The 25,111-nt window shown below is 41.4% G+C and overlaps 1 protein-coding gene and 1 long non-coding RNA gene across 4 annotated transcripts in view; one reads left to right on the top strand and one right to left on the bottom strand.

The window, feature by feature from the left end:
* Positions 1-25,111, top strand: part of gse1b (Gse1 coiled-coil protein b) — a 260,697-nt gene that overhangs the window by 72,201 nt on the left and 163,385 nt on the right. For 2 of the 3 annotated variants that reach the window (XM_015368071.2, XM_015368072.2), the window contains exon 2: positions 10,813-10,987. In XM_015368071.2, coding sequence (XP_015223557.2) covers positions 10,813-10,987 — 175 coding nt within the window. Of the gene's footprint in view, positions 1-10,812; positions 10,988-23,619; positions 23,869-25,111 lie in introns of those variants that run through there. The other variant, XM_015368076.2, reaches the window with a different exon arrangement.
* Positions 19,614-22,254, bottom strand: LOC107079997 (uncharacterized). The gene is made up of 3 exons (XR_001480883.2): positions 22,147-22,254; positions 21,832-21,994; positions 19,614-20,124 (listed from the first exon to the last, which is right to left on the bottom strand). It is a non-coding gene; the product is annotated as an uncharacterized lncRNA (long non-coding RNA).

The following is a 25,111-nucleotide window of genomic DNA, read 5'->3' as shown; positions in this document are numbered from 1 at the left end:
GGCAGTGCAATTTCCCCTGAAAATGTATTTTCAATTCAAAAACACTTTGCTGTCAAAAGTAGTATTAACCAGTGCAGTATGTATATTCTAATTTTCTTAATAACACCTTGCAAATATTTTCTGTTTACTGGGTTTACTTTACTTCATTCTATTAATCATTCATCAGCACTATTTCCAATTTGATTTTACAATACCTGATTGTTATTCACTGACATTTGTGATACATTTTTTTTTAAGCACAGGCGTATCCTGTATCATTTATATGAAATTAATGGATGGACAACCTGTATAAACAAGTCATGATCATGGCTTTATTTTATTTCTAGAGATGTGCGATGCTGTCCCTTGACACCAGAGGGCGATAGCAGCCTATTGCTGTATTGTATTGTACAGTATTTCAGCCCGTCTCGTGTTTCTTGCTGTGCTGGTTACCCCTGCAAATCAGGAACGCTCGAATGCTTACTGTATTTACCCTCTTTGCTTCATAGGAACATTTGTTCTCTTGATTGCGATGACCTTACAGTTCCTGCACTTACTGACGGTCCGTATGCAAAGCATGCTAGAATTTGATATTCAATATCTATCATCCTAACTCTGTCTTGGTAAGAATGAAAGGTTGCAAATCTCCCCTCACATATAAATGGGTGTAAAAGCTGTTTACTGAGTGCTCCCAGAGATCTGGGATAATGACTGGGTAAATAGGTAATGGTAAGTAGAATGAGTGTACTAATGTATTTGACCTCAGGGATGTTATCCTGGTGTATACCGGAGGTACAAAAATAACTTCCTCAGACAGTGTCTGACTAGCACCCAGAGTTCCTCAGCTGCCCCACTGATAGCCATTATCTTGTGAAATTATTCTGCTTCCACCACTAGGCTCTCCGATTGTTTTACATAATATTTCAATTACCCTTCAGCCTGGCTAATGGCTGTATGCTGCAATGTAGGGTTGCTGTTCCTTGGCTCTGTACTACATTAATTTCATTTAAAATTTGCTTTTATTGTAAGTGACACCTCATTATACCGGGCCAGTTGCTCAGTTCCTCAGGATGGTGTTATAATGAGGGTCGAGTGAAGTGTTATACGATAACCATCAGGGCTTATTTTATGATTACAGTTTCACGGGCGGAACCGTAAATGCCTTATATGTCAGTACCCAGGTCTAACCACCAAATTTGATTATTTTGCCTCTTGGATTCTTCAAGACGGCACATTAAAAGTAAGAGACACGTAAGTGTGCTGGTGTTCAAGGAGGTCTCCCCTTCCCTCGCTTGAGAAAGAGGCTGGAACTTTGGAGAACAGAATGAGCTGCAGGAAGAAAAAATAGCTGGTGTTTAAAACCCCATTACTGGTGTAGTAGGGGAAGCTATGTTCTGAATTAACCTTATGACCTAACATTCCTGCCAATTTTCTGAGCTAGCAGGTTGAGGATTAAGGTATTTTCCCTTCTGTTTAGCTGCAAATGTGCACATCCCACTACATGCAAATCAGATGCAGACTGTCTCTTGAGAAGTAAAAAATACCAGTGAAATATGAGCTTAAAATTCATTTTGATCTAAAATCAGTTTATTTAAAGTTATGACTCTAAAGCATCACGGTGGCAAATAGCAATAAAAAGTGAGGTTGAAATGAAGATGCTCACTAGATAGCTAAAGCATCAGTCTTGTGTATTTCAACAATAGGAAGAAATGAATAGTGGCTTGTCCAGCATTCTTTGATGGTTTTAATCAGATTGGATGAAATCACCTACAGACAGCACCCCTGTGTGGTATTGGACCCAGGGCCCAGCGCTGTGTGGCAGTAATGCTCATCACTGTGCCTCCCTGCCTCTCTGTAAAAGCAACAGTCATTTTCGAAACTATATTCAAAAAAAGATAGAGGTCTTGGGATACCTGCTATTTCACAAACTTCAAACGCTGAAGTCGGGAGCCTGTTTTCAAAACAACAGCTTCACAGCCAAGAACACTTGGAAGGTGTGTGTCCCAGAGGGTAGCGGGGGGGTTAAAGTCACAACAATCGCAGAGAAAGTTGTCCAAGAACCCAGAAAAAAATGCTTAAGGCTGCGTGCTTGAGATTTTTGTGGAAACAGCGAGGGTGTGCCTGTGACTCTAGAGTTAATGAGGATGTGAAGGTAGACAGTCCTCCAGGAGGAGCAATGCAGGGGTAGAGAGGAAAAAATGCATGCACGCGCCCGGGAAGAAAAAAACAAGGAAGCACACGGAAGCATTCCAGGTGTCAGGTTGCCGCTGCAGCAGCAGTCATATCGTCTCGGCCTTAAGTGCTTCTCTCGGCGTTCCGGTCGGAAGAGGCGGCAGGCTCCTGCTCAGATAAGCCGAGCAAGATGTTGGGCAAATAGTTCTCCGGCAGAGACAGCGTGGCGTGACCCTGCGTGGGTCAGAGCACGCTGAGTAGTAGGAGTCAGACAGTCATCTCGTTTACTTCGACAGGAGGGCCAGGCAGGAAGTGCCAAATCGATAGCACTTACTCTTTCTTGTTAGAGTTCCCCGAGGTACTCTGAGAGAGCGCAGCAGAGCATTAATAACTAGAGTGGTGTCTGTGCTGGCTAGGTCTCCAGGAGGAAAGGTCTAGGCTGAGGTAAGCTTTTTCTTCTGGAATCATTAGAAATTCTCTTTTCAGGCGCGAGGGTGGTGGAAGGGGGGATGCTAAAAGCAGGCTGTGGTGTTTTCCACCAAGGGCTTTTTAAAGCCAGCTTAGAGGCTGACAGCAGACAAATCTATTTATTGAGGCCCTTTTCTTGCATTATTGAAAAGGCCTTATGCTAGCTACTGGTGTGCCTTATTCTCATTTATCAAAATTAGCCACTAAAATTGCGCTCTGCTTTTTAGTATTTAGTGTTAGTGGTTCTTTTTTTTTTTAATTGTACAAGGGGTCACAGCTTGATCAGTCACATTTTGCATCTTAAAAAGGAGCTGAAGAATAGCAGCACCACATTAAAACTGATAAAGGTGAAAGGGAAATATTTTGTCTCATCTGTGTTGTCTATTGATCTCTTTCTGTGAGTCTTCGATGTTTATCATTTTTGCTTTTATGTGCTGAAAGGAAAATAAGACCCAATTTAGTTTGTGCCATATTTAATTAAAAAAACATGAAAATAACAGTACAGCTCTGGTTTTTATACCTTATTTGCTCTGTAGGTGCATCATTAGAAACAGAATAACGTTGGCTGAGTATTTACAGTGGGCTGTAGGTGGTCTCTTTGCCCCGGTCAGGCTGGGGCCTGGGCAGGAGTGCCCTGTCAGGTCAGTGTCCAGCGTGGCTGGCTGTCCAGCAGCAGTGTGGACGAAGGCCTGTGAGCAGGGCTGTCTGCGGCTTTGTTTCCTATTATTTCCCTGCCTCCCTCATGCTGTGGGGGCGTCCTAAAGAAACGACAAACGGGATTAGAGGCAGACATTTGAGTCATGTGTGGAATTTTTGGGTTATTGACAGCATAATGACTGACTTGACAAGTTTCCTGTCTCTCGGGTTGTCCAGGCTGATGTGTTGTGAGCGCCATTCATTTAACTGCCAAAACCAGGAGCTGTGTGACAACGTTGCAATTTAGTGTTACGTATGAGGGAAGGCAGGCTGTTCAGGGCTGAGAAATAAATGAATAAATAAAAACTGAACAACAGAGCTGCCCCTAGACCCGTGAGTGCCAGGTGTTCGCGTTTGGCTTTCAGAAAAAGTGTCGGTGGAGCCCCTCGCTTTCGCCCTGGGACGGCACCGGGGGCAAGGCCGAGGCCGGCTGCAGGAGAGGGCCTCACAGGGCCAGGCTGTCGGTGCTCGATTCCCGTAGGCCCTCCTGGGGCATTCCTCAGCCCGGCAAGCCCCGCTGATTCTGCGCTCTCCTCTGGTCGGGCCCGGGAGGAGCCCGGGAGAAAGCCGAGACTTGTCTGGGAGCTGAAACGGAAGGAAAGCCTGGCCTCAAGAGCTCGTAGGCGTGAAAGGATTAATTCACTCGTTTTTGCCCCAACAAGGGAAAATGTAAAAAGAAACAAGGAACTTCTTATGCCCCCTGGCAGCACAGCGCCCGGGAGAGCGCGATGTCAGAGCCTGTCAGTGCAGATGGCTGCCCGCCCGCAGGGAGAGTATCGCCGAGGAGCGGTTAGCGAGCAGGATGAGGGGGCGCGCTGGGCTTCACTTTCAGTGGGAAACATACCTGTTGGGAAAATGCAAATAACCAGCTTCATTTAAACAGTCCTTCCTTTCAGATTTCTCCGCTGATCTATCAAGGACTGTTACTAACCCCTGGCGTGTCAATGAGGATAAACAGCGTTGTTGGATTAATGTTGGCACGGGAGCGAAGCCTAATCATTTCTCAGCTACAGTTAAATGGGTTTTAAAGGATACTGTGATGGATCCTTTCTGACGCTCTCAGTTTTTTTGCAGCTGCAGAAAGTGGAAACAGAGCCCTGACGTGGAGTAATTTAAATACCTTATAAAATCGCCCGAAGATGTTAAATTCTCTATATGGAATTTGGACACTGCCATAGCAGCCTTCAGGTTATTCAGCCCTGGAGCTAATTGGAGACACTCAAACGGACTTGATGACCAGTCATTTGAGGTCCCCGTTGCAGCTAGTATGCCACATGAAATGGTCAAACACATGAAATCCAACAAGGAAGAGCAGCCTAGTTAACAAAGTTCAGATTTGTTTCTGATGGGCATCAGGCTTATCTCAGAGGCACTAATCGTGTGAGTGCTGGACATAATTTCAGTGATTATCAAGGGCAGCATACCTCTGGCCTAAGGTCTCAGATGATTTCCTGCTTGTTTTAAAAATGGAGTTTTAACTAGCCTTTCAGCACTAATAAGGAGCTCTATTTGTCATGTCCTGTGCTGTGTATGGCTTTCTTCTTGGTCTCTAGAGTGCTTCATATTTTTTTGTGATAGTCTGTACTTCATTATCTTTCCTACCTGAAGCATAAAGAATTAGCCTGCATATTTAGCAGGTAATTTTGTTTTATATTTTCTGCATATGGCTGGATGGAAATATAAGCAGGTACATTCTGTTTTCACTATTCACTCTGCTGCTGTATTTCTTTATACTAACTTACTTCTTTTTCATACAATTGAAAGAACCTAGCTATTCATTCTGTAAAAACATTCTCTTTTTTGTTTGGCTACATTGCAATACAGGATATTTAGCTTTCCGTCCAGTTTGACTCTCAAAGCCATTACTGGAGACACTAGCTGTGTCACTGATGTCTTTTAGGTTTGCTACTGTCATTCTAGCATGACATGATATAGTGAGAAGAATTTCTTGGAATTCCATGCCACAAGACTGACAATATGTGAGGTTCCAGTCCAAGCTTTAAACACAATTTGTAAGCCATTAGTTTTGTTTTTAAATATTGCAAATCCTAGTTTGAATCAAGATGTCTTACTTTTTGCATTACAAAACTAGCAGAAGATATCACTTCTCCTAAGCACACTAACTAGTCTTACATTTTCATCTTATCATTTTGGTGACAATGTTGACATTAATTTATAGAGTGTCAGTTAATGGGATTTTAAATAACGCTGCATGCATTTTTTTGCTGGATGTCAAATGCGGTAAACTCATCTTTTTCATTATCTTAATTAAATGGCCACGTATGAAATTCCTGCATAGCTCTTGCATTTGATTTGCAAGATAAAGCAATATCTAAATGGGCTCAGCCCTGCCTATCAGCTGTGAGTAAGGGGAGTCAGATTGTAGGTCATCCCTGTCCTTCAAGTAGCCTGTGTTCATTCAGGTGTCAATCTCCCCTGCTGTCATTAGAGGCTCAAGTGTGCATGATCGCCGGTGTTGCTACCAGAGGACTAACTAACAAGGTGGTGCTGCTGCCCCTCCAGTAATTAGCCAGTCGTTGCAAACATCCTCACCTCACCCCTTAGCTTGCACGATGGGGTCTCCCCACCGCCACCAGTCGGAGCCCCCTGTCCACTGCTGTCACCAAGTGAATGTGTCAGGGGTGGCAGCCGCACCCCGATCTTCCTGGTGTTGCCCCAGATCTTCGCTCATCAAATCGGTGCAAAAATCATGGCTTAGCACCTAATCGGTTGTGAGTCTTTGAGGACACAGCCGAAGTGAAGGCTTCGAGAATTTCTCTTAATAACCTTTCTGCATTCGCAAATAGAGTCTTAACATTGTGACAGCTCAGAGGTAAGAAAGATTACATTTACTGTTTCTGTGTATCCTTTCTTTTACCGACTTGGTGCTTTTATGAAGAACTCTTTAGAGGTAGAATACGTTTTTTTTATTTTTTCTGTAAGATAGATTTTCTTTTAAGAGACAACGATTAGTAATATCAGAAAAAGCCTGCCACATCAATCCCTCCGAATACTGTACATTTCTTCAAAAGGAATTTCCCACATAAGCTGTAGGAGTGCTTTTGTGATGTTTCATTTTCAGTTGCCCTGTACAGAAGCTGTGTGACTTGCATCTGATAGTCTTCAAGAGAGTGAGAGCTGTATTTATGCGCTTTTTATGAAGGGGAAAAAAGTGATACGATGAAATGTAGAGAAAGATGATGGAGATCTTTCTCTTGGGGGTTGGTTCTTAGCAAGGTTTTTTCCCCCAACTTCAGACGCTGTCTGTGCTGTTTGACAGGATCAGAACGTTGTTTTAAAACCTACCTCATTTATTAATCAGCCCCCACTGTGATCCAACAGTAATCACACACGGTCTCGCAGTTCTGTGTGTGTGTGTGCTGCCTTTGAAAGCAAATAAAACTCAGCTGCTTTTAGACTGGGGTGTTCTTCATTCAGCTTCCGAACAGGACAGCCAGCTGTCTTGTATTTTGGCAGTGGTGTTGATATGGATTACTTTTTTTGGGTGAATTCGTTTTGTCTTCCCAGTTGAATTTGTACTGTTTATAACTGGAATAAATTTAACTCATAAAGCCAGAGACATTTGTATATCACACCTGTAGGATGAGAATTTTGAATGGATGTTTCTTCACAACTGTTTTAGCTCTGTTAGAGAGGTGCATTAAACATTTTTGATTGCTGACAATTCACCAGGGGCTGGTCATCTCTCTCTCCAGCTATACTTCTTAACTGACATACAGTGCAGTAAGTGCATTTCATGCACCCAAACAGCTCTTCATTGTGTAGTTTTTGCTTAGTTTGGCAAGTTAATTAAAAGTCACAGATGGCTTTGAAATAATTACATTTAACAGAACATTGATAACATCTGCATGTTGCCTTTGGATTGACCTAGGGCATTTAATAAACTTCAGAGAAACCTTTTAAGCAGGGACCAATAGAGGGTTAGTGGTCTGCAAACTATGCTTGTGGGATGTAATAAAAGAATTAGCAGAATAAAACTACCAGAATATGAATGAGAAGAATTTTAAAATAATTTCTGAACGAATTGTATTCTAGTTATCATTAAGTGGATCAGGCAGGTTTAATAAAAAAATGATCCATATGAGATTGCAAGGCACAGTGGCCCTCTGACATGCAGAAAAGCAGTGTGCTGTGGCAGTAAGTAGCTTAATGATACTGTATACTGCACTAATACTTAACAATACTGTATACTGCACTAGTAGTATTCAGGAATATGGGCCTACTTCAATATGTAGAAAAATATTTTAAATATTTATTGAGAAGAAAATACTTGTGCTTAGTACATTTAGTACAAAAAATACATTTTTTTGTGATAAGTTTTATTAGTTTTAATTTTCTCAATGTAGTAAATCAAATGCAAAACAAAAAGCATATTTTGCCTAGATGGTGCTTACTTCCATGAGGCTGTGCATTTCCATGTGGAAACACTCCACTTGTGTTTCTACAAGTAGAGAGGGCTGAGATCTCCACAGGACTATTTCTGAAATACCTGGGGATCAATTTGCTTATGCGTAATTATTTTTGAAAGTGACCATGCGGGCTCTGGTGTACAGATCTGTTAAGGAGTCGATACCCTGTTCCTGTTACATGGATACCTTACTGTGGCACTGCTTGTGACGCTGTAGTCTTTGCCCACGTGCAGGTTCACTTCATAGTCCCCTGAGCCTGTCCTGAAGAAGGCTCGTCCCAGAAGAAACGTTGTGTTGTTTTTCTTCTCTTTTCAGCATGGAATAAACCTATTACTTGCTCCTTTGCAGCCTACGCATGCTGACACAGCTACCCACCCATTTAAATTAGGTTTTGCAAAAGCCTGATGCCTTTACATGGCTGATATTTTCTCAGGCAGCCCCATCTGGAGGGGCCTGTAGTGTTAAAAGCACTGCTTGGGTATGGAGAAGCTATAGTGTGGGAAAAGGAGGATTTCATTCTATTTTCTTACATCTCTCTGTATAGTCTATTATGAAACAAGACTCCATCTGATGTGCCTGTGATATTATTCAAGTCCTTTTAGTAATACCAGTGTAGACCATCAACCTCCTGGGTTCTACATGATGTATTGTTTTTTTCCATTTTCTCACAGTGGAGTGACACTATTTATTTAATTAAACACATGACTGTTTCTTGAAGAAGGCACTGCAATGCAAAGAACAGGAAAACCTCAAATTGTAGGAAGTTTAAATTGAGGGGATTTTCCTAATTTCGTTTGCATGGCAGTGGTATGAAGCGAACATGGAGCTCTTGCGGCCACTGGGGAGGAAGCTGCTGAGTCAGGTGACACCGACTTGTGAAAAAGTTGAGACTGGCTCCAGCCTGGCAACAGCAGGTGGAGAGCTCGGCAGCCCAAATCCCAGGAGCTGCGGGCAGGCGCTTACTGGGAGGAAACGGCAGCGAATGCCGAGAGCATGAAACAGATGAAGTGTGTGTGTGGTAGGAGGCTGGTCTGTGAATGATTTATTCCAGCGCCCTTGTGTGGGTAAGGCCAGAACATCTGTGCCAGTCAGCTGGAGAGTGGGAGCAGCCTCTTCTGCCCGACAAAAACAAAATTAATAACTGTCGCGCAGGTATAACCGCTGTTCCTGCTAGACTCCCTTGTTTGGAGCGTCTGTTTTTCCAGCCTTACTTAATATTGTTAATTAAAAATAATGCTGGTATTTATTCATTTATACATTTAAAAAATAAATGGATTAAAATACAACCAAATGGGTTCATTTTCTTGTTTGTACTCTTATTTTTATATAAAGGAATTGCTTTTTTGCAGCAGTGGATTGTTTATTTCGGTGGCGTTTGGATACATAGTTAAATCCCGGGACATGTCGGAATTTTCAGTGGCGGCTTTTTAAGTGCTTGTCAGGCATAAGATGCATCAAAGGTGTTTCTGGCTTCTGTTCTTATTTCAACTGAAGCATCTTTTCTGACAGTTTGAGCATTTTCCTGCCTTTTCATGGTCAAGCTTCATTCCCATGAATATTCATTGAGAGAACCCCCTTCTGCCTTTCGCCTGCTCTCCCTCTCTGCCTTTAATCCTGTTTCTAAAAGTGGATTATCTGGTTTCTGCATCAGAACTGGGACGTCTTGTGACTGCACTCGGTCATTTCTTTTGATCCTTTGATGTTCTAGGTTTCTTTTGGGTTTTTGTCTCTAACAGTGAAAGAAGTTGAGGTTAAAACCAGGCCATGTCTCAGTAACGCTAACAAGTTCTAACTGAAACGTGACATCAAATTTCGTTCTTTTCTTTCATTGTCTGAAGAAAGTGATATTTATTATACGAAGGTGTTGTAAGTACATTTGCCCACAGATTGCAAGTTATGATTTAGCAGTAAAGCGACTCCTACAGTAGTGGACGTCTCCCTGTTCTGTGACCTGTTGTGAACAGGACAAGAATGCAGTTGCAAATTGATTTCCACCTTTAGCACTCGCTGTGGTCCTTGTTTCTTCACCAGCAAGATCATGAACGCTGCTCTGTCTCTGTACAGCTTATTGATCCGTGTCGTTTCGGTGTAGTCAGCTTCCAGAAGGCTCAATACTTGTCACATTCCCTTCGGAAACCTAACAGCTTGCTTCCTCTCATCCAGCTCTTTCCGCTGCGGCGCTCCCCTTTCTTGTCGGGCTTCTGAAAGCTTTGTGACGGCTTACTGACACCAGCCACTTGTGCTGTACCGAAAATCACCTGCCAGGTCCCTCAGGCCTCGTCGCCTTGACAGAATTCTCATTTAAGCAAAAAAAGTTTTATTGGAAGGTAACTGCCAAGAAGACTGTTAAATCATAGTGTCATTAATCTGAGAAACATGATACTGAGGGAAGAGCACAGGAGCTGATACAGCTGAATGGCATTTTTATTTTCCTCTTTTGAAGCCTGTAAACAAACTCTGCAGAAGGTCTTGCACTGCAGTATGAAAATGAAACCTGTACTGAAATAGATAATTGCTAGGACTTTTTTAAAATTTAGAATAGCCAGTTGTTTTTGTTTTGCCACCCAACTGGACTTGCGCATGGTGTATATTGTCGTGTTTTAAACTTGAGGCCATGAGTCCCACAACCGCACGCAGGAGCGCCTCCTACCTGCCAGCAGCACAGCGACACGGCCCCCTGCCCCCGCCTGGGGCATCTCAGTCACGGTCAGCTCAAACCCACGGTTCCAGAGCTTGAGTGAGCACCTATACCGGCTCAGCCACCCAGGAGACTGCCCGGAATTTTATTTTATTGATCCTTCTGGGAGTTCATTACCTCTTTCAGTTACATTGCTTCACTGATCCTGTATTTAATAAAACAAGTCTCCAAATTTCACCTTCCTGCCCCTCTTTAAAATGCTTCAAATTAGACCTCCCACCTTCGCTCCCACATGACTGCCGTTACATTTGTTTAGCTTCCAGTGAAAATAGCCGTTACAGTTGTTTGTCAGGGAAAATACCCCACAGAAAACTCTTTTTGTATGAAGAAAATGAAAATGAAAGCATTTTTCTTTCCTTTTTCTTGCAGACTTCACCTTCTGGCCTTGAAGCCGCTGCAGGGAGTAGGACGGGCCCCGAGCTGGTCCTGCGTCAGGCGGCGGGAGAGGCGTGTGAAGCAGGGAGCGCAGTGGAGCCCGGAGTCAGTGCAGCCCCTTGTCTCCCCTGCGGTCTGGACCCAGACAGCGCCGACCACCAGCCTGCAAGTGAGTCTGCCACTATCTGCCCTTACTGTATTACAGATTTGACTGTGTTTAGTGGATGGTGTATGTGGCCGAGATTACGTGCAAGATTGCAAGCACAATTGAGCAGGTGGTGATTGGTCTCCATCTCCCAAGCTTCATGTCTCTTGTTTGGACCTCTGCTTAGTTCACATGTTGAGGGTTCGCCTGTGCTAAGGTTTACACCTGGGCTGAAGTGACAGCTCCTCTTTCGCTTGCTTATTCTTACTGTTTACACTAAGCAGAAAAAAAAAACACACTGAGCAAGCAGTGTGATTTTGTTAAAAGGTCTAGTTGTCTTTAGCATTCATAAGGCACTTTGGTATTCGTTATTCAGTTGAAATGGACTTTGTGTGATTTTGGCAGTAGAACGAAACCACTTGAAAGTTTGAATTTTGTACATCATTTTGAAACTTTCAAGACTTCTACATTTAAAATTCTGTCAGAAATCCATCTCAACAAATGATGCAAATTATTCTTAATTAGATTTTCAATGACAAAGTGGTCAAAACATTATTGCCGCAGCAAATCTTTGCTTTTTATTTCAAAACGCAGAAAGAAATGCCAAATGACTAATTCACTAATCAAGCATGGACTATGATTAAAGACTAGTGTCCAAAACAGAGTAATTGCATTTCATCGTGCTCTAAATTTGTGTTTAAATATGTCGATCAGGCAAAAAAAAGCTGAAGAATAATACAGCATGCTGAGGGAAAAAGTAGCATAAGCAAAAATGATAAACGTGCGCAAGGCAAGGCTGGGAAAATGCATGGCCTGCACATTTATTGGATCCCTTTTTCAAACCAGTGCAGTGTGCCTCCCAAACATTTTTAAAAGGCATGTTTTGCAGCGCTAAACGTTTAGTATGTTTACTTCGCCTTTTTTAAACATAGTTTTTGAAGGACAGGCTGTTAAGCTAGAGGTTTGCGTTGTTGTCGGTTAGTAACTTTTCATGATATGACGGGATATTTCCTTGTACTTCCAAATAACTCTGAAATACCCATATTCTGAATAGCATACTAATCCTAATCTGTCTATTGTGTAGTTTATAGTAGTATTACAAATGTCTATATATGTAGAAATGCATGTAGACATATATATATATATGCATAGTATTTATCTAATGTCTTTGTGCACTTAAAATACCAACTTTATGAGTTCATTATTCTACAGTGAAGTTCTGAATTTAAACACACCGCGCTAATATCTTGTGAACTGAAGCAGCTGTTCCTTAAGCAAAGTTGAAAGGATGTTCAGACATCAGTCAAGTTTTTAATATCCCTCCCATCGCAACTATTTATCCAAATGCTTTATTGCCAGACTAGCAGTCTTTTATTATCAGTCCTATGAATAATAATGCATTAGATTCCATACTGAAGCAGTAACTTATTAAATATTCCCCTTGTCTGAAAGCAAATTTACTTTCAGTTTATTGTTTGAATAAGCTGTATGACTCGGGTCCTGAAAGGGACTGATAATCTGCTAATTTCCAACTCACCTTGGCCATACATTAATGAAGCATTCTACTTTGGTATGTGTTCAAGGCGTATTCGTTAAGAATGCATTATCTTAACAACTGCCGGATTGCTTCTTTAAAAAACTTTACTTTTCTCACTCAGTCTGATTTCCAGTAACAGCAACTGAATGATGTTTTATCATCAAAAACTGTTCATTTCTAGTGTGTGTGTCTGTGTGTGGTTGTCCCATCGAGGTGTTTCTCTCCTTGTGCCCATTGCTTGCTGGGATAGGCTCTGGCTTCCCTGCAACCCTGAATTGGATGAAGTGGTTCAAGAACAGATGGATGGATGATTTTCAGTTTTCTGTGGTTACACAATCTTTTCTGTGCCTACTTCACTAAATTAATCTTTGCAGTTTGATTCTGTACTAAAACTGTTGGCCTTCCCAGGTCCTGTAATATCAGGGGTGCATAGCAAAAACATACCCAGTTTTCAGAGTGCCTTAAACTAGTCAAAACCATGCACAGTCTGTTGAACAACAGTCAAAGAGAACTCTGTTTGGCCTCATGAAGTCTAGTGCACCATGTCCGGGGTTAACAGCTTATCTATTATTGCCCATAATGACTGTACCAGTAACTGACAAAGTATGAAAATATCAGGGCAATAACCCTGGCATCTCAAAGTCACTCATATGATTTGTAAATGGGATGATTTGCGTATGTACTGTAAGCAAATACAAGGCTTATCTGTATTGCAGCGTAACTCGAGAAGGTAACAGATGCGATGGTCTCCAGTACATTTTCTTACTCTGCTTAGTTTTTAAAAGCCGATGCTTCAGGCTGAACTGCCCCCAATTACTGATGGTGCTGAGAGCGATTTGCTGTCACATTGAAAATTAGAATCAGAAAATGTAACCAAAAAGGGAGTGATTGCATTCATTAAATATTTATTTGATGTCAGATCAGTGAACAACAGAAAACGCCTCTTTGAAATACACTTCAAAATAAAAAGGATGTTAAGCAAAGTGCAATAGCCAGACAGTGTAGACCCCCTGGACAATTATGGGAATTTGCTGTTTAAATGCAAGGCTATGTGAAGAAGTGCTGGGTATTTGCGTATGAACACTGTTCCTGTACAAAACATTCACAGCATTGTCCTGTTATTTGCTTTGAAGAAAACCATCTCTCTGTAATATATTTACAAGACTGGTTTTAGCAAATTTTGATACCTAGATTTTGTTTCCCTGCTGAGCTTCAGGGTATGTTTTCTTTTCATGTACTGTTGTGACCTGGAATCTGCAAATATTGTTTTGACTTAAACTAAACCTAAGTGAATCTTTTAAGGTCTTTCAATGGACAATAGAAGTGACAGCTTTGCTGTGTGGTTTCAGTGGTGATACAGAGAAAGAAAAGAATGAATTTATAACCAGTGTTTTCAAAGAATATTAGACTGAATGAGATCTGCAATGTAGTTAATTACTACAAGGTGTGTTAACCACAAAATGCTAGTCATATCTTTACAGATCTGTATAATTAATGGTATGATAGCTTGGCAAGTCATAAAAAATGTCATACCTGCTACTAGATGTTTATGTAGGAAGAATATACAGTGTTTTAAGATGAAAATGGCTTCTCCTACCTGACTGTCTTGTTTTGCCTGATAGTTTTTGCAGCTATTCCTAATTGAGAAGAGTTAAAGGAAGTGTTGAAGTTGGGTTTAAGAGCAACGTTTTCACATGTGGCAGGAAGATTAGTAAAACCAACTCTCAAGTCCATGTCCTGCCCTTTCTGAGTGGGATTGTGAAGAGTGACCGATACTCATTTCCAATAAAGCAGGTGCTAGAAATCCTAGTTATTTCTGTGTTGCTGTGAGTGTCAGAATCATCTTATTAGTTGTAATGTTGAGCATTTTAGAATTCTCGACATGTTTCTCTTCACAGATCCAAGACACAGGACTTCTAGAAGTTATGCCTCCATGAATATTGCAATGATATGTATATATCAATACATCTGTGGTTTATTTCTTTCTTGATCACTGAACAAACTTGCCTCATCTGACTGTAGTCATACTGCCCCAGTTGTTTTTATTTCATTACAGTGTACTCGAGTTTCTGAAGTCTAACTGCCCAGAGCATCAGCAATCAAGTGACTTCAGTTCCTGTCTCTAAATATCACAGACATCTCCTCAACCAAAAATCCTACCATCCAGTGATTTTTTCCTGCATAAACACCCTTCTTTCTGTAGAATATTTGAATTGCCTTTTGTCCTGCCTGCCAGCTGTTCACTTTAAAGTACTTTAATCCCGTTCCCCAGTGTTTTTGCTTTGAATCAAGCCACTAAGCATTTCACTCACACCTGTGATTCTGTAATATACACTGATCAAGATGGGAAGTGTTTTATTTCTTCCATATAAAGATCCAGAATAGGGTACCAAGCACTACAGAGATGCCCTTATTCAAATGAAAAAAAAAACACAGCTCTGGAGCATGTTGGCCATGCCAGTCACCTCTCCGTGAGTTGAACACTGTTCACCATGAAGGGGTTAACTGTGGGGAGTCACCTGTAAGTTGCTGATGATAAGCTGTTTTGAGGGAGATGGAGGAAAAGTTTTTAATCCTTGCTTGCTGCTTGAGAGCACAGCCAACATGGCTGCAGGCAAACCAATTAGGATGGGTTTTGTATCTGTTTATGTTGAAAGCATACTGTCTCTTTGCATCAGGACTCACAATGTCGCACCATTGTTTTTTGGGGGAACTTGCCGCACTTCGGTCTAGTGGTGGAGTTCTGCTCTCAAGAGGAGAGGCTGCATCACACTGACGGGCCTGTTTGGCCAGAGGCGTTGTTGTGATGAGCAGTGCACCCTTCCCCATGAACAGTCGATTCATCATGACACAACACAATGTTTCGTTGCCCGCTCATAAATGAGCAGGGTGAAGTGCCCCTTATTTTAATAGCCTCTATCTTAGTATGTACAAAAAATAGCAGTTTTTACAACATTTTTTTACAGAGTGGAACCCTGTAAAAATCTTTTGGATTTCACAGAGTTCTAGTTCATGGTCATTTCATAGATTGGGTAACATTCTACTTATCTTTTGTGACTTTGCCATTGAAAGCAAAGTCAGATTTTATTGTTGCCAGTGGGTCTTTTGTACTTTGCGTCACCTCAGGAGCAATTACCTTGTTCACACATAAACATATTAGTAATGTTTGTACAGGCAAGCAGAACCTGTAATTTAATAAGGGGATTATTTTTAATAAAGGCCTTCTGCAGCATAATCTTTCTTTCAGTAATTTGTTGGTGTTATTTAACAATGACGTTCAAGCACCAATTCAAGGGTGTAATAATGAGAAATAGGAATGGTCTGTACAGTCAGTGACTTGTTACGGTATCAGCCTGGGATGCTCACCTCTGGAGGCTTAGTCTGCCATACTGTGTTTCCATGAAGGGCTTCTTTCTTACCGCAGTCTCGGTGGGGCCTTTGACAGATTATAAACATGATCTCTGATGGCTTTGAGATGGTGTTGCACTGTATTGCGCCGAGGGAATTTTGTTCTTCAAACTGAGGGCACGGTAAACCACAAAACAAAAATTAATCAGGGGCCTTTTCTCTCCTCTCACAAGCTTTGAGTTCCCGATCTTTTACGGTAAATCAATCCAATGTCAATAACTTTTATTTTGGAAATATGCCTCCACTTTTGAATGTACATTTCAGTAAGTCCTCGCTGAAGAGAAAAGATTGCTGTGGGGTTGACTTAATCTTTCTGTCTCTGTCCTCCTTCTGGATTGTCCTTGCCCTTTACAGGAATATTCATTGGAAGATCTGCCAGATGCAAAATACTTTGATTTCAGCCGTGATACAGTGTAAGTTTCCAGCGGAACACTTTTTGATTGACTTTTTGACCTTTCCCATGGGGCTCATGGTCTGGATTCTGAAACATTTTTCCTCTGGATGAATTTTAAATGGTATTCGGCTTCACCTAGGCTGAAGGTGGCCTTACTAATTAAGAATGAGGTGAAATGTCTACATAGGGCTGCCCTTAGCTCGCTGAGGAGCACAGGAATCTGTAAACGGGCTGTGGAGACTGATGTGAGGTTTGCCTTCCTGTTGCTCTGCTGTGCTCCTCACATTGACGCCCCTTGCTGGGACTGGCAGGGGCAGAGGACGCACCTCTGCAGCTGTGGCCTGTCGCGAGTCCCACAGAGGAGCTGGACCATCAAAGTCAAGAGTCAATAAGTGGTTTTATTCCCATAAACAGCTTAACTACCAAAAGCAGCAGGAATTTTTTTACCTGTGCTTCAGAAGTTATTGTCATGTTGTGTGTGCCATTGCACCATAAAAAAAGTGTTTTTACAGTATGCTCTGAAGGCATCCAAGCTCTCTTTCTCATTTCAGCCTACATGCTGTTTTTAGAAGTGGATGTTTAATATATCATTGTGTTTACTGTTAAATGGTAATAGATATATTCTGTCAAGGTGGAAATAGTTAATAGGTAATTCTTAAATTCTTGCTTTTGGTGCTCAACATTAGAAAGAGTCCTTTCAGAAGTGTCGAAAAATGTCCATGTTCTTACCAGCAATGTACTGATCTGTGAAGAAATACTAAGAGATTCAGAACTTAAAGCTCTCCAGCACAAAATATATTTACTGGTTGGTGATTATCTTTTTGACTTCTGTTTAAAAATGATTATATATGTTCAGGAGACCCTGGTAATATTATACAGAAAGTACACTCCTTGGTCCAAACATTCAAAAGCTTCAAATAAAATTGTATACAAAACAAATAAAATTTAAATGAAACAAGATTTAAGTACATCTAACACAAGTTTAAACCCTGTGGTTAATACCTGTCTCTTCTGGAAGACAGAAAGTGAAATTGTTCAAAGTGGTTACGAGTAGTTGGAACCTATTTACTGTTCTGATATGCTTTGTGCTGCAAACTTTAAGCATCTGAAGTCAAATTTTCATACTGTGCTGGGTGAAGGAGGCTACATGTGTGCTGCTACATCACAGGAGCCAGGCGCTTTTCTGGTAGGCAGCTGAAAAGGCATGAAATTGAGCTGATAAGCACTGGCCTTGTGTTGTACTCTGTGGGGAAGGAAATAGTCATAATTGTGCAAAAGAAAGCAGGGCTGAGTCACATTCTTAGAAGCTCAGATACTACAAGTCGATGTGGTGTGACTGCAGCAAACCGCCTAGGAAATCGGAAAGTGGGAAGTGTAGGAATTTAAGCCCCTGCTGCAGATACACACACGAGCATTCACGCCCCCATTCTTCCAGCCCCTGAAATTATCAGCCTTACAAAGCTAAAAAAAAGTTTGATATTTAGATATCTTTTTCTTGTGAAAAAACTAAGAGAAAAAAAACCAAAACAGTACTCACGCTGAAAGACTGCAGATTTTTTTTTCCAAATTACAGCTGGAAACTGTTACTCAGATCAGAGGAATCATGGATTTTAATAATAAGGAGAGAGCTTGGAGAGCAGACCAGCCTGGTAAGAATAGCTTTTTCCTTCATTGTCCTGCACATACTATTAATAGATCTGTGATTTAACACCAGTGAGTGAGAAAGCAAAATGATCCTGCTCTTATTGTATTCCAGCACGTTGTGACAAAGCGGGCCATGTGTTTAACACTGGTCAATTCGTGCAGTGGAGTCCAATTTCAGTGTAACGTACTGTAATTAACTACTGATACTACTGCTGTCTGTTACATTTTCTAAGTTACTCAAGGAGTGTACAGTGAGAAAGAAATGCTTGCAGTGCTCGTATAGCTGTCAATGTAAAAGGGTGCACTCAATTTACAAAGTATAGTATATAGAATGCACTTTAATGTGTTCTAAATTTCAATTGACTGACAATGACTCTGCTATTGGTTCAGAGTCTGCGTTCCCAATTGTGGCACGTGGAAGTCCAACAGTGGCACATCAAACAGATTGTAAGGAATGCCTGCCGTTGAACAGACTGCACTAGAACAGCCAGCCTGCTTTTTGACAGAAATATCAAATTCACTCCCTAGTAAGTGCCTATTGAATTGCATGCTTCACAGGCTTCTCTCTGTGAAGTCTGACTCAGAGGTATTTAGCATGGCTGTATTCAGCACTTTGATTAAAACATTGCTGCTGAATGAACTATTGCTAAAAGCATGTGGTAAAGTAATACACCTTCTAGTCTCACTTAAAGCAGTCCTCCCTGTCTAATCTGTGCCTTATGCTTCAATAAGATTCCTACAAGGTTTAAGCAGGGCTGGGTCTCAATCAACAGTATCTTCTTATTAGAGAGGTGATAATCCTCCATTTACCTTGCTATGTATACATTGTGTACTCTTTATAGGGCAAAGACAAATGTATCTACAAAAAAAGCAAAAAGTAGCATATTCATGTCATACATTTTTACCCTCAGAGTGCCATTGGAACAGATCAGCAGACTATACTGCTATTTTCAGCGTGCATTTGTTTGTGCAAAAGCAGCCATACCATCTTAAAAGAAGCCATACCATCTTCAGCAAGGCTTTGCCTGATTAGTTCTGGACGGAGAAGGGAGATGGTTTCGCATCTGGACGTGGTGTGGGTGGACCAGTGAGTGGTATTCTTTCCTGTGGACCACTGTGCTGTGAGAGTTTCCTTGTTGTACGTTAAATCAAGGTCTTGTCAAAACTCCATACATTTAAAATCGCAGTGGTTTTCACAGGCGTGAAGTATTTTCCATGGTGCTGTAGAAGAATGCAGGCCTATTAAAAATCTGCCTACCCTCATTGTCTTTTAGGTTCTTAAAAACATGATGCCACCAGCCTGTAGTTCTTGCTTAAGGCTGAAATGAAAATCTGATTGGGACCTCCTGGTGGTCATACGTTTAAGTTAAAAATACAATGTATTCTGCTGTTTCGCTACAACAGTGGGATTAAAACAACGCTTTTAGTGGCTGGGCATTCTGAAGGATAGGGTTTAGGTTTCAAGAATATCCGGGAGTTACACAACGATCTTCACTGAAACAATCGAGGCAGTCTCTCATTGTAATACTCAGGACAGAAGACCTGAGTGCGTGCACGGTATGTAGACCATTAAATGCACAGTCTGTTTGTTCACACTTGATGAAAAGAGTGAATCGAATCAACACTGTGCCACCTATTGACCAAAAGCTGTTAAGACATTGCCTGGGTTCTCTGTATCTGTCCCTTAGGGGAAGTATAAACAAATGGTATGGGGGCCAAAAAGCTGGAATTTTATTTTTCTAAGGGTAACCTTTACATTTTGTCTGCATATCACCTAGGTATTAAGAGTGCACGTGATTTTCATGTCTTGGAATAATCATTTTCACCCTCTGCCTTAAATAAGCAACACCATTTCACTTGAAAACACAATCTGTCACCCACAAAGCGTTTCACAGCTTGCTGCTTGCTGCTGAAGAGATATGGAAAAAAGACAGGCCCGGAATTAGCTGGGTGTCTGTCTCTCACGTGTGTTGGGTAGAATTAAGTGAGAAGCAGGGACCTGTGTAGAAGAAGGCTGGGGCCGGGTGAGAAAGAGGAGAGCAGCGGGAGGCGGGGGGTGAAAGTGCCTCACGAGACGGGCAGAGTCTCCAGCGGCAGCGCTTAAATCCTGCCGCACTGCCGGGCCTGGCTGCGCGCCTCAGAGCTGTCGTCATTTTCCAAGGAGCTGACGGAGCTGCCCTAAAAAGTGAAATAAAAAAATTCAAAACCTAACCAGCATTTTTTTTTTGTTCTAAAAAGACTCTTAGACGGAAAGCAATGGCTCCAGGGCAGAGGGAATTAGGCAGGAGACAGTGGCTTCGGCAGGGCGCCAGGGTTATTAGTCTCTGGTGGTGTGGGCAGAAGGTTATGCTATAACATGCAGAAGGCGATGGGGGCAGGGGGCTGAGGGAGTTGGAGCATGAGGTTTTATTGCTCTTGGATGTGTCAACAAAGGCCTCAGTGCTGACATTGCTCCAGCACTGGAAAGCTCTGGCCTTTCTTCCCTGGTGTTTCTCGTGCTCTGTGAGGTTCTCCCACCCAGCAGGCAGAGGCAGGGAGACGACACCTAGATGAGCTGTGAGCTTCATCACTTTGTCTCAGACATGTCCCACAGGGCCCATCCACTCTGGAGTGAGCGGGTGACTGTCGTCATCTCTGTACGTCCTCTGAAAGAGTCCTGAGGTGCTGTGTGTTTTGGGATTCTAATGACACATCCATACTGTATAGGCTGAGACCATCCCTGTCCTGTGCTAGAGCAGGGGTGGTCTCCTGCATGCTGTCACACACAAAAGAGGAAATTGTGTTCAAAAGGTTAACTGGATATATTTAGATAAATTGTAGTTTTTTTTAATTTAGTTTCCTTTTTCAGGAGCAATATTCAGTGTACTGCTGGGCAGAAAATGCTGGGAATTTGAAAAAAGAAATTAAGTGGAATTATAGTTCTGTTTACATTTATATTTTGAGATAAACTAGTGTCAGTGAACCAAATCATTTATTTTGAAAAGTTTAAAATCTGTGTATTTGAAACACTGCATTTTCTTTATTATGTGCTTGCAGTTAAAATGGTATTATAAAACACGTTTGACTCCGTTTTCTCTGGGGAAAGAAGCTGATTCATGCTGTGCAACTTATCTGAAGAAATGCCTTGAACTAAGGAATATACCGTTACTGTTTTGCCTTAAATTAATTATGAAGGCTGGGGGGGACAGACACTGTAAACTTCCTTTACCATATGCCCTGATATCCTGACAGCACAGAATTTGTACTGATCTTTATTTTATTTATTTATTAGCTTTACTATAAACTCCACCCAATAATGTGCACAAAATTAAAATGTTAGGAAATTCAGGTGAAATTATCTGATTCATCGTTAAGCGCACATACTGTACAAAAAAATACATAGACATCAGGACACAATGTTCAGGTGGGAGAAAAGGAGAAATCTTAGAAAATATGTAACTTCTGCTTTGTCTCCTTTGCTTTCAATACAGGAATTAAAAAGTGGCCACCAACTATTTGCACAGCTTTAAAAGGGATATTTCAGGTCCTATAGCCTGAGCAGAGTGGGGGATTAACATCATCAGAGGGCTGGATAATCCTTAAGTGGTGAACACAAACATGTCTATTTGTTAGCCCTGCCTGTTGAATGTTTAGGAATGTGAGCAGTTTTGAAGCTGAAGGTTTCTTTACTGTGAGAGGAAGGGTGGGGGATTGAACACACCTATGCTATGTGTAGAACTCAAACGTTTTGTGAATCTCTCCTTTCCTCCGTCAATGGATTTACGCTCGTGTTGCAACTATATTCTTTTTTTCCAAAACTAAACATCGACCAGCATCAAGCATTGATTCATCAGTGTCTCAAAATACAGTATTTGCAGTATTGTTGATAATGATGATCATTTCTACCTATGGCGAGGTTTTTAAATCTTACAGCAGTTGACCAAGGGGATGCATGGTTTTCCATTTCTGACCAAGCAGAATTGATCTCCTCCCCTGGAGCCAGTGAGCTGCAGGTCCCCAGGGGTTGATCTGCGTCCCCAGGCCTGGAGGTTGTCTGGCTTTTGACCCCCTAATGCAGAAAGAGTCAACACTAAGCACAGCAGTTGTCAGGCATGCGAGACAACGGGTGACCTACAGTAAAGAAAACAAGGTTTTGTTTCCTGAGATCACAGATGTGCAGGTTTATCATCTAATAAAAAAAAGCAAATTGTGCCATCTCACCTTATTATATGGAAAAGGGAGCTGCTCGTTGACGAGAGAGAGCGCTGTTGTTTTCCTGGTTCGGTGCTTGTGAGAGGGCTGGGAGAACAGAGCCTCCGTTTGTGTGGCTTCTCATACCGTGCAGTGTGGTCTGACTGGCACAGACCATGCTTAACCCCAAGAATGCTCATGAAAAACCCTGCTATTGATTGGAGGCAAGCTGTCTCTGACTCAGATCTGTTTTTCTGTTGTGTGGCTTCAGAGCTGGAGCAGGGCCTAGGGATTGTCAACAGCGAGTTAAGTGTTCCAGGCTGTGTGTTCACCAGGAAGCTGGACCTTTATTGAAACGCAGTCCTGCCCAACTTCTAATATCTAGATAACTCCATGTAAATGCTAAGATAAGGATTATAAATACAGCAACAAGTGTAAATACCATCTTCTGTTTAGGTTTTAGCTCAAAGGAAAGTCTGTTAATCTTGAAGTTGTTTCCCGTCTTCAGGAACTTGGTATGGAGCACAAAATAATACATTTTATGGAGCGGGCCAGCATCTTGAAAAAAGAAATTCAAAACGGGGAACAACAACATAAAATAATCATTAACTGATGTTTTGCTTTGGTAAAAAGGATACAACCACCTTTTAAAACATGAGCTCAGTGGGCATCCTTTTCCAAGACAGGAAGGAGTAATGTATGAGTAAATCTGAACATTATTTTATATGCATATCGAATAGCACCAATTGTACAAACAATGGATAAATAATGAGTGTCCGATTGAGTTCCGTTGCATAACACTTGTGTACTTCTGTCAAGTCATATATGTTGCCAATGTTATGCAACGGCATTTTGAATTGTTTATCTACTTTAACCGTCAGATTTGTGTAAAACCTGCTACCATAAAATATACTATATAAATAGCTTGTCTTTTTTGTACCCATGTTACCTTTTGAGAAATTAAATCTCTGAAACATGGAAAGATTGTTCTGTGTAGTGCGTTCATTGTCATGAAAGAACTGTCTTAAATTTAATTGATGTAAATTTCTACCTGCAGATGTCGAGCCTTTTAAAATATTCTGGAACCTAAACAAATAACAAGTTTACACCTGGCCTATTATCTTAAAGTTATTTTGAAAAAAATAATTGAGTCTGCTTATGGGGAAAAAAGAGCCCATTAACAAAAAAAAATGAATTTCGACCTTGTGTATCGGATTTGCATAAAATGAAGATCTCTGTTTTCAGCTCTGGTGAAGCCGTTGGGGCTGTACTGTGTGAAAATGCTCACAGATCAATGTTTTGTAGGGCTTCAGAAATTCACAAGAACTGCCCGTTGTGTGAGTCATTCTCTTTTTTGGATATGAAAGAGAAGTGGGGAATGATGGGGTTTTTTTTCAGCAGTGAGAGGTTTTTACACCACAGAGCTGTGGGCTTGTCGTCTGGTTCTGCTTTTGAGGTGTTTTCATTTATTTTTGCTTCCTTATTATCCTGGAACCTGCTTCCATATGACTCTCTAAGAGTGGACAGGTTTTTTGAAGTCACCATAGCTGTTTCTCCAAGACTGTCGCTGGAAGTGCGGAACAAGAAACTCTGAGGCTCTTTCTCTGGGGTTCCTGCCAGTCACCGGGCCGAGGAGCGACTCGAGGGCAGTGGGGCATCGCTCATCCTGGCCCGACTGTGAAGCAGGCATGGTCAGCTGGCCAAGGGGACATTGATCCCTGAAGCAATTTATAGACATGAGTGCTTACAAAGGTAAGATGTGGTCGTCAGGGTGTTGAGGAAGAATGTCATTCGGACAGTAATGTAAAAGAGTATTTCATTTAGGTTCTTAAATATGTAACATGCTTTTTTTGTTTTTTGCGTGGATGCCTGCGAAGAAATTAGTTCTAAGTTTTTTTTTCACAGTCAGAATCAAGTTGTGATCAAAGCCAAGTGCACAGAACAGTGAGGCTGCTTGGAGTCTGAGGGCATGGCAGCACTCAAGAGTGTCCATTGCTTGAGTCAGAAAGATGATTAACACATGAACATATAAAACTGTGCAGTTCCACTTCGTTAATTAGGTTTATGCTCTTAGCAAAGTTTTAATTCCCCCATTATATACTTTTTATTTTTCTTTGGAAATTGTAAGATTCTAAAAAATGGCATCTGCTTGTTTCAGAAAGACATTGTTTTTTGTGGAGCCGGTGAAGGTTATTTTCATGTCTGTGTGAAACATCACCTGCATCGTCAGATCTCATGAGGTTTTGCTTGTGATGTGTTGTGGCTTGTGCTACACTTTACTTTCCATTCTGGTCTGCCGGGTTTCTTCCGTAGAATATTATGACCCAAATCATCAATGGAGGTGAGCAGGATATCTTTAAATAGATTAATGTATGAGCTCAAAAATAGCATATTTTGCATAAAATATTTCGTAGTCTGTCAGCTGTACTGATTAATAAGCAGCAATAATACTTGTATGTTAAAAACAGTGACAAGTGCATGCCTTGTTTTCTTTTCAAGTGTTTTTTTTATGTTCATCAGGTATTCAGATGAATCCCACAGCTTGCTCTACGCTTAAGACAGTATAGTACTAAGATGTATAGGTTTCCTCTAGCAATGGCAAGTCAGATGTCTTTATTTCAGCAGCAGGCCGTTATTACAGAAGGGCAGAGACTGTTCTGGGATAGGCTGTTATAAACCCAGATTGCAAATGCCTCACGCACACATGCTCCAGAGACAACAAGGGTGGGAAGGTCAGATGCCTCCCCCTTTATTAAGCAATACCTTTTGCTCCTATGTATTGTAGGTCAGATTAGCACCAGCTAAACTGGCATCTGGCAGAGTGGTTGAGAGAATCAAAATTATGCAAACTTTCTAAATTTCTTCCAGACCCTGCTCTCTTAAAAATACTATACTGCTCTTTAACAAAGCAAGAGAAGCTTTTTAGGCACCGATTATTTCAACATGAAATTTGCCTTTATAAAATGGAACATTTATAAAGATGTTTTACTGCTTG

Source organism: Lepisosteus oculatus, chromosome 20, assembly GCF_040954835.1.
Source record: "Lepisosteus oculatus isolate fLepOcu1 chromosome 20, fLepOcu1.hap2, whole genome shotgun sequence".
In the NCBI taxonomy this organism is placed as follows: domain Eukaryota; kingdom Metazoa; phylum Chordata; class Actinopteri; order Semionotiformes; family Lepisosteidae; genus Lepisosteus; species Lepisosteus oculatus.
This window is presented reverse-complemented; position numbering and strand designations above follow the sequence as displayed.